Source organism: Borostomias antarcticus, assembly GCF_949987555.1.
Source record: "Borostomias antarcticus genome assembly, chromosome: 8".
In the NCBI taxonomy this organism is placed as follows: domain Eukaryota; kingdom Metazoa; phylum Chordata; class Actinopteri; order Stomiiformes; family Stomiidae; genus Borostomias; species Borostomias antarcticus.
In genome coordinates this window covers 23,189,375-23,199,649 of record NC_140241.1, presented here as the reverse complement: position 1 = coordinate 23,199,649, position 10,275 = coordinate 23,189,375, and the positions used below count along the sequence as shown (strand labels likewise).

The following is a 10,275-nucleotide window of genomic DNA, read 5'->3' as shown; positions in this document are numbered from 1 at the left end:
TTATTTCATTGACAAAAAAAAGGCTATTTAGTGTTACATATCTGTACACACCCTTAGCTGAATACTTGGTTGATTCCGCTTTGGCAGTAATTACACCTTTAAGGCGTCTTGGGAAGGAAGCTACGAGCTCGGCACAACTGTTTCTGGAGATTCTAGCCCATTCCTCTTGGCCTATCCTCTGTCAGGTTGAATGAGGAGCATCAGTACACAGCCATTTTCAGCTCTTTCCACATATGTTCAATTGAATTCAAGTCTGGGCCACCCAAGGACATTCACAGACTTTCTCCGAAGCCACTCCTATGTCCTGGAGCAGGTTTTCTTGACTATTTACCATTTACAAGGATCTCTGTGTACTTAGTTGCATTCATCTTCCCCAATCTATTGGATAATAAGTCAGTAATATAATAAAACGTAGAGAAGGTGACTTTCCGGCTTGACTGTAAAGTTGCTCTTGTGATCCCTCCCGGGCTTTGAGCATGAACTGAAGAGCTATTCACAGAATCATGCTTCTCCGAACTTCGAAAGGTCTAGTTAGGATATTGAGTACAGAGTACAGAGAGAGGGGGAGAGGTAGAGGAGGGACTACAGAAAGAGGGGTAAGAGAGAAAGAGAGGATAGAAAGTAAGAGAGAGAAAGGGTGAGATAGGGAAAGGGAGACAGAGGAAAAGAGAGAGAGAGAGAGAGAGAGAGAGATGGAGTATGAACTCCCTGTGTTGTCTGTGTCATGTGACTGATCTCGTGACCCTCTGAGACCTCAAGGAATGAGAGAGAAAAAAGAAGGAAAGTTCAAGATTCATTCATTTGAATCAATCACACCTCCTATCCCCTCTCCTTCTTTCTCTCTCCTTCCTCTCCCCTCTCTCTCTCTCCATCCTCCCTTCGCTCCTCCCCTCTCTCATCCCCCTTTCTCTTCCTCTCTCTTTCCCCTCTCACCCTTTCTCCTCTCCCTCTCCCCCCCCCCCCCTCTCCCTCTCTCCTCCCTCTCTCCTCCCTCTCTCCTCCCTCTCTCCCTCCCTCTCTCCTCCCCTCTCTCTCCCTCTCTCCTCCCCTCTCTCCTCCCTCTCTCTCTCCTCTCTCTCTCTCTCCCTCTTTCCTCCCTCTCTCTCCAGGCAGCAGTCTCCTGTCTTTCAGCTCAGTCTCCCATTCGGGTGGCAGCTTGAGCCCAGAGCTCAACTATGCAGTAGAGTAGAAGATTACCAGGACCAGGAGAAGGCTTGGGCTGGGTGTGTTTGTGTGTGTGTACATGGATGTTTGTGTGTGTGCGCATGTGTGTGTACGCATGTGTGTGGTCGTGTATGCATGAGAGTGTACGTTCAAGCGTTCCAGGACCAGTAAAGAGTTCGTACTGTGTGCGTGCGTGTGTGCGTGTGCCATCAAGTGTGTGAGTAAAGCTTAGTGTGTATGAGAGTATTATACCGTGTGTGTGTGTGTGTGTGTGTGTGTGTGTGTGTGTGTGTGTGAGAGAGAGAGAGAGAGCCATCGAGGCTGAGACCTCCTCCTCCTCCTCCTCCTCTTCCTCTCTCCCTGCTCCCTAGCCTTTCCGCCAGCCATGACCCTCCTAACAGAGGACCACAGCCCGCCGTGCCGGCTTTCCGAACCCGGGGCCAGCGTTGCCGGCCTGGACATCTACCCCGCGGTTCCCTCCTCCTCCAAGCAGGATTACACGGACAGCCTGGAGTCCGCCATGTTCAGGCCGGTGGAGCCCCTCCGGCGGTCCAGGGGTCGCCTGCTGCTCCACGCCGTGGTAATGTTCGGCCGGGAGTTCTGCTACGCGGTGGAGGCGGCGTTCGTCACGCCGGTGCTGCTGTCGGTCGGCCTGCCGAAGAGCCTCTACAGCCTGGTGTGGCTCATCAGCCCCATCTTGGGCTTCCTGCTGCAGCCTGTCATCGGCTCGGCCAGCGACTACTGCCGGTCGCCGTGGGGCCGCCGCCGGCCCTACATCCTGGCGCTCGGCATCATGATGCTGCTGGGGCTCACGCTCTTCCTCAACGGTGACGCCGTCGTCTCAGGTGAGGGGCGCTCGGGGGGAGGGGGCGAGGGTGGGGGGGGGGTGGGTCTAGGAGGGGGCGACGTGATTGGCCGTTGACCTTGTTTGGCTTCTTTCCTCTGAGAGACTAAGTAATGATACTGTGTTAATGTGTGAATTAATGTGCGTTTATGTGTGAGTTTAGGTGCGTGAATTCATTGAACCGTTGCTTGAGGGAGGCTGGGAGAGGGAGAAGAAGAGAGAGAGGCTAAGAGAGGGAGAGAGAGGGAGAGAGGGAGAGAGAGGGAGTGTGTAGGAGAGAGATGGAGAGGGAGAGAGAGGGAGTGTGTAGGAGAGAGAGGGAGAGAGAGGGAGTGTGTAGGAGAGAGAGGGAGAGAGGGAGAGAGAGGGAGTGTGTAGGAGAGAGATGGAGAGGGAGAGAGAGGGAGTGTGTAGGAGAGAGAGGGAGAGAGGGAGAGAGAGGGAGTGTGTAGGAGAGAGAGGGAGAGAGGGAGAGAGAGGGAGTGTGTAGGAGAGAGATGGAGAGAGGGAGAGAGAAGGAGTGTGTAGGAGAGAGATGGAGAGAGGGAGAGAGAGGGAGTGTGTAGGATAGAGAGGGTGAGAGAGGGACTGTGTAGGAGAGAGATGGAGAGAGGGAGAGAGAGGGAGTGTGTAGGAGAGAGAGGGAGAGAGAGGGAGTGTGTAGTAGAGAGATGGAGAGAGGGAGAGAGAGGGAGTGTGTAGGAGAGAGAGGGAGAGAGAGGGAGTGTGTAGGAGAGAGATGGAGAGAGGGAGAGAAGGAGTGTGTAGGATAGAGATGGCGAGAGGGAGAGAGAGGGAGTGTGTAGGAGAGAGAGGGAGAGAGGGAGAGAGAGGGACTGTGTAGGAGAGAGATGGAGAGAGGGAGAGAGAGGGAGTGTGTAGGAGAGAGAGAGAGAGAGAGGGAGTGTGTAGGAGAGAGAGGGAGAGAGATAGAGAGATGGAGAGAGAGGGAGAGTGGTGGAGAGAGGGAGAGAAAGAGGGAGGGAGAGGGAGAGGAAGAGAGAGAGAGGGAGGGGGAGTGAGGGAAAGAGGGAGAGAGAGAGAGGGAGGGAGAGGGAGGGAGAGAGGCTGAGAGATTGTGGTGGCAAGCCAGGTTCTGTACATCTCAGGTTGACACTGTCGTGTGAGAGAGGCATAGGTGAGGAAGCTTGACCTTCATCGGTCAGTTGACCGCCAGAAAGAGCAGAAAGCCTGCTGTACCTCGACCCCCTAATCCCCCCAGGCTCTGGGCTGACTGGACACAGAGGCTGTTACATGTAGAGGGAAAGGACCTCCTAAAGGGGGAAAGGACCACCAAAAACAACCTTTGATTCCTGATGGAACCTTTTATTTGTGAAATGTTTCTAGCTAGCTTGTTTAGTAATGATATAGTTCTCCCTGGGGTTCTCCCTTAAGGTACAAGTGAAAATCTGTTATGGTTCTAATAGTGGCTTTTTGGTTGGTTTAGGGTGTGTTATCCTCTGGGGTGGTTAATGTTTAATCCATTGTTGTTGTGGACTCAGATGTGTGTGATTGTGAGGATATTATGGGGAAGTGCTTCTATTGGCTTATCAGTCCAAGATGTCTCTGTTGTTACCAAGTCATCTATTGTTATCTGTATTGTCGCCCGTTGCTTTAATGCTGTTTAAACAGTGATAAACACACAGAATAACACTGTGTGTACTCCTGGCCCCCTGAGCCCCATTTATAGAGAGACAGATGGAGATAGAGAGAGAGAGAGAGAGAGAGGGAGAAAGAGAGAGAGAGAGAGAGAGAGAAAAAGAGAGAGAGACAGAGTGGGAGATAAGGATTGAGGAAGAGAGAGAGAGACAGTGAGGGACAGAGAGGAAGAGAAAGAAAGAGATTGGGAGAGAGATACTGTAGAACAGAGATAGAGGAATAGAGAGAGAGGGAGGGAGAGGAGGGGAGAAAGAGAGAGGAAAGAGAGAGAGAGATAAGATATATAACATTAATAATCAGAAGGGGAAATTCAGGCAGGACAGAAAAGAGGCAAATATCAAGATATACATAAGATACAGTGCATACAATACAACACTAACATGTAGAACATGCAAAGGAAATAACTATTTAAAATAAAGAAAAAAACTATTAAATAGAAATGACTACTAAAAATAAAGCTAAAAACTCAAAATAACTAAAATCTAGTCAATGTGATGGGGGGAGGAGGGGGGAGGAGGGGGGAGGGGATGAGTCCAAGAATGGAAGGTGGGGGTCTCAGACACTGTTGTACAGTCTGATGGCTACTGGCACAAAGGCACGCCTGATCCACTCTGCTTTGCACTTGGGATGAGGGTACTCCCCATCTGCAGCTCATCATAGAGGGGATGGCTAGGATGGTCTTCGTGAGTTTGTTGGTCTCCCCAGTCCTGATACTGCCTCCCCAGCAAAACATGACAAAGAACAGTGTGCTGGCTACCACAGACCGGTAGAACATCCTCAGTAGTCTGCTACACACGTCGAAGGACCTGAGCCTCCTGAGTCTGATCAACAGTCTGTTGATGATTATTTTTAGTCAGATTGTCAAAGAACACGCTGAGTGGTCGATCAAGCTGGTTTTAACAAAGTACAATAGTTTATTCTATGTTACGATTCTGCAGAAGCGGACCCTCGCACCGGAAGTGATTCCAGGCAAGAGTGAGAGTCAGGAGGAGGGGTCGGGGGTTTATACAGGAGAAGAGGAAGTGACAGTTTCAGGGGAAAGACAGGGAAGTGATGTCACACAGGGAGGGATTTGTAGTTCTGACAGACTGATCTATGAGAACGAACTACAAGGTTTAGAATTACAGTCCAGGGGGAAAACGGAACACAATGTTGAGACTTGAAATTCATTCACAATTCCCCACTTTGTGGATTAAATATCCACAACTATAATAGAAATGAAAGAATCAACAATGTGAAATCAAATTATAAAATAGGCCTATCATAAAAATAATCCAACATCTTTGGAAAAAAACCCTATTCTACACACATGGAAAGGAAGTAATCTATTTCTCCACCAGGTGGAGCATAATAAAGATTTAACAAACTCAAGTTATTTAACACACCAAGATCATTTTCTTCTCATATGCAATCACTTACCAAAACTCCTCACCTTAATTTGGCATAAGCAAGGTAAAAAGATACCATGATTATTAATCTAAGACATCATATATTCATGACTGAGTGGGAAAAACCCTATTTGTTTTAGAAGAAAACCCTTAAATTCAAATTAGAACCAACAGATTATGTATCAAAATATTCCAAATAGTCAATGTCAATGGCACAGACATCATTAAGATCTTGAATTGAATTCATAGTAAATTTAACTTTTTCTATCATTATTTAGGCAGCATAGGCATATCTGGAACAGCATTTAAACATACACTTAAGAATATTTAAAAAATAATAACGATGAAGAACATACAACTGAAAACACACATATTTGAGAATATCCAGGACTTGCAAAAGCATTCCATTTAGGAACATTATCTAAGATCTGAATACCTTTATCGTTTGCTTCATGGAACTCAATGTAGCATTGGGATCTGAACTAACCGAACAGCAGATATAGCCAGTATTATCTCTAAGGGAAGTCTATTTTGTAGCACAATCTTTTCCATGTAATTTACTTCTGTAGCTAAGGCTGAAATTACTTGGTATTGTGCGATCATGTGTCATGCGTTCATGAGAGAAATAATATACTGAAACTAAATTGAAAATTCGAGACAGCTCTATGGTGTCTAGTTTGATTGCTGATGAATTCCCTGCATTTGAGTGTGATCAATCTTCTTAATCCTGGACATTACATGAGCAAGATAACATTCATATGACACTGTTGCAATTTAAAATTGAATACGCTATTTCCCTATAGCTCAAAAATACGCCATTTGGAATGGCTCTCTGAACCTTAATGCCACATCTCATAAATCTGCTTAAACACTAATTTGTCCTAATCTATGTGTTGTATTTGAAAATATTAATACATGCTGTGATGTATTGAAGAGGTCACTTCAAATTGTTTAACTCGCTTTTCAAGTTCAGCCCTGTGGATGCAATTCTGTTAGGCTTCATTTTGATACTTGGTTGATGTAGTTAGGTGCATAGCAGTTAAACACAGTTAAACACAGTCCCCTGAGAATAGTCTGGAACAGCTTCTACAAAGATCAACTTTATAATTATGAATTTTCAATACTTCTATACCCACTCTAAACTAAACTCCAGTCACAGTTTCAACAGTATAACCTGGAAATCTCTGTTGCTTTCAAATCTTATATATGCAGAATGTAGTATTTTCCATTCATCTTCGTCTCAACAGTCAAGTGGAGTGCAACATTCAAATAGGACAAACGCTTGTCCACGTTGCCATAATGATCCTGGGAAGGAGGTGACAGGCAAGGTCACTTCTTTCAATAGCTCCTCCTCAGAGGAAGCCACAGTGTGGTGGCCCATGATTGTGTTTTGCTGAAGTGGCGCTCAGAGTTGTCATCCTGACAGCAATGAGGCGTTACTCTTTGTCTGATTCCTCATCTGAGACCAGAGAGTGAGCTTTCGCCCTGGTGGTGACACAGGATATTGCATCCTGGTTGTTGGAATTCTCAGGCCGGGTGGCCTCGTCCTGGTTTGGAACCAGCCTGCAGTGGCTGGCGTGTACCCGCAACGTCCTCTCTGCTACGTCTGAGTTAGCAGCAGGAACTGGTACGGGCCCAGCCAACGGCCACTCTGGTTTCAGGTCTCTGCTCACAACCCATTGGCCTGGTTGGAAATGATGCAGGTCGGCTCTCTCAGGTCGGCAGACCTGTGAATCCACAGATGAGACAGCATAGACAAAACAGGACCGGACCGCAGCTTTTAGCAGCGGAGTTAGCAGCCATACTGGACACAGGATCAGAGGTTTCAATTTTCATTAGCAACAACCAGTTAACTTGATAACATCCTTTACTCCCCCTCTTTTTTGAAACATGATCTGGTCAGTGTGCTAATTTGAAAACATAATGAAAGCATGGAAGATGCAGTATAGGTTATGCTAACTATGAAATGAGCATTCATTCCAAATCAGAGTGAGAGGAGAATATCTGAGAGGTTTGAGCGTGGCTTAATTGATCTCGTTCAATATGTTGAGTCATGTCTCTCTGCCTTCTGGAGGAGGAAGCAGAGTTAAGAACAGTGCATCTTTGAAATGCACGGTCAACAGTTCAGTCTTATTAAAGCAGCAGCCACGCTGTGTGTAGGTGCGATGTAAAAGATGAATAGACACAACATGCCGGATATGGACAAAACTGTGTGCGCAGTGCTACTAGGTGTAAAACAGCGTCAGTGGTAGTTGCCACTGGTTTCAAGTAGGACCCAAGTCCTTTTAACAGAGTCAAGTCTTTTTAGTCAGAAATACTTAAACAGAGTGCATTAGTCATCGTCAAAACCAGTCGGGCTCGTCAGTCCATGTAATCTTGTCAAGTGGAGCTAGCTTTTGTCTAATGAGGGTTGTCTGCTAAATCAGGGATAGACTCTGCAGTAGTCTATTACCAAGCAGCCTTTGTTTATTTATCATTAGTAAGTGACCAAGGTAATTAACCTGCTCACGCACCAATAAGATTTAGGTCTTAGAAATTCTATGGCCATTTCCTAAAATAAAACAACATATTCGTATCCTCAAACCATGAGTCCTTGTTTCTAACAAGAAATTGTTATTCAAAATAATCATTTAAAAAGGGGAGCACCAACACATTATGTAAAACAGCGCCCTCTAATGGTGAAAACAAAAATTCCCTTACATCAGGGTGAACAAATGGAAAAAATGCATTACTCAAACCAAAACAATAAATGAATAGCTTCATATGGGGTTCTCAAATCATGAACAAATATAATTTATCTAAACCGCTCTCAAAAGAACACTAGGGGTTGTTATAAGTTGAGCTCAATTTCAATAACCACATTTCTGCGTTTGAGGACAGAGGGTTATGAGCACGCTTAGGACGTGATGGTTCCTTGGGTCTGACAACCACTTGGTTACTATTCTTAAATTTAGCCTAGATCATATCTATCTCTTACCCACAGTCAGTTGGGCAACGTGGGGGTGAGGCGGTTGACCAGCGTCCCCACGAACCAAGGTGTCAGCCCATATAAATGGGAATTCGGTTACCCCGGTTGTATCCAATTCTTGGGGCAGCCTCCATCTCTCGTCCAGTGCCTGTGTCTGCTCTGTAAACAAACTTCAGAAATAATACGTGACACATTTGTTTTACCATGCAGCTGTCTCTTTGGGCCGTCAGACGCACAGACAAAGCTGCATGGGCAGTTTACATACAATAAAAGACAGACAAAATAAAAGACATTTCAATTTCTCACCACTCTTGTGGGTAACACCAATTCTTAGAAATTATGCGCCGGAGGCACATAAACATAACAAAATAAATCATAGACCGCAGTTTTGATAAATTGGAGTGATGTCTTTTCTTTTTTTTTCAAGAATATGTATCTGAGCATATTAAGTTAACATGACAATACAGTGAATTGAGGTTGAAGTTAGCATCATCTAACACAACTTTAAGTGGCAGTCATTTCAAATTATTAAAATACTTGCGGTTCCAACCGGTTTGGCATTTATCCGGTAGTCCAGGAACGTCAATTCTCTGTAAAACTCAAAACCAATGAATGTGCATCTGAAATCAGTAAAACATGAAATCTTAAACAAAACAAAATTCTCAAAATTGGGTTGTCAGACAAATGTATCAGACTAAGATATTGGCAAATATGAATGATTTTTCTTTTTTCTCTTACCTCTACCCTCCCCCCCCCCCCCCTTGTCACGTACACTCTCACTCTCCCTAGAATGGGAGAGGAACCAGAGGGAGGTGTCTCAGAAGAGTAATACCCTAGGGGGGGCGTTATTTCAGACATCCCTGTTTGGGGTAAGGGTATGTAGCAGCCGTAGAGATGACAGTTGGTCGAATAACAGGAAGGGACGTTTGGACAGGAACAACGGACGTGGCCTGAACCAACAAAACTGTTTGGATAGGTGTCACAACAAGGAGGGGCCAGTATTGGGGTTTGGTTGAAATAGTCTGCTTAACAAGGGACATGGCCTGAAACAACAAAACTCTTGTTTGGATAAGAGGTCAGAACAGGGACTTTCTGTCCCTTCACTATTCTCACACACACGCTTTGTTGTACAAAAAATAACTCCCATTTTAAAAGAAAATATTAGAACCAACAATGTAATTAAAAAGTTACAGAAAAAAAAACTAAACACGTTCAGTCAACCAAATTACTGCTGTGCTGAGAGATACTTGTTTGTTTTTTTTGTTTGTTTTTTATCCTGTTATATATATTATTTTTTTTCCCAAGATGGCAGTCATCAGAAGCCAAAATGGTCGACCCTCAAATGGAAAAGAGGAACAGGAAGTCTCTCTTTTTTTTTTTTTCACACAAGCAGCAAACCAGGAAGTTAACAACGTGTGCACAGAGTTAGCTAAGCACGTGGGCTAATCAACATGTGTATGAACCAGCTAGCATTGAAACAATAGAACAGAGAAAGCTAGTTTGTAGCTAGTTTGAGCAGAACAAGAACAGTACTCAGCTAGAACGCAGCTAGCACGAAAATCAATCACAAATGTACACAAACCAAAACCCAGCATAACCCCAAAACACCCAACATAACTATGGGTTTCAACAGTTAAACAGGACCTCAAATCCCAAGACAAAAACAGATCTACCTTGGCGTAGACTCAAACATACAATGGACCAAACATTGAAGAAGCCTCAGCTTCAACATGAAACACAAAACGCAGCACAAACAGACATCCAAGTCTACAAACAAAACAATAAGGATTACGTCGTAGGTACGACTACCTAGCTAACCCCCCCGGGGATTCCAAATAATCTTTCGAAGTGAAACAGCCATCTTCGTGTCGTGCTCCTTCACAACACGAGAAACAGAAATAAAAAGAAATAATGAGCCCAAGATAACAAGCTCTCTCGCGCCGCAGCAACTTCCACAACGCGGATCCCAAAAACAATCAAAACAGTAGGCTTTCCGAAAGTGAGACGTCGTGTAGTACTAAACACACCCGTTCTCAGAAATGCACACTTACAAGACCAACCCTGGTATATTGGCCTTTAAGCGAACATGCGGTTCAACAACCGGCTTTCTACCCAGGACACGTGTGCGCGACACCGGCTCGAATAAACACTATTGTCTAAGTTTTCACACAGCTGAACAAACAAAAGGACCACTCTTAAACTAGGTTCAGTTAACAACGTACCAGACTCCAGCAAATTCCAGGCTGACTCGG

At 45.1% G+C, this 10,275-nt stretch overlaps 1 protein-coding gene across 1 annotated transcript in view; it reads left to right on the top strand.

Annotated features, from left to right (window-relative positions):
* Window positions 1-1,549: 1,549 nt before the first annotated feature.
* The window catches only part of slc45a2 (solute carrier family 45 member 2), a gene marked incomplete at both ends in the record, with an annotated part of 31,524 nt that continues 22,798 nt past the window's right edge, over window positions 1,550-10,275 (top strand). Inside the window, one exon of the mRNA XM_084441737.1 lies at window positions 1,550-2,009. Coding sequence (XP_084297863.1) covers window positions 1,550-2,009 — 460 coding nt within the window. The remainder of the gene's footprint in view (window positions 2,010-10,275) is intronic.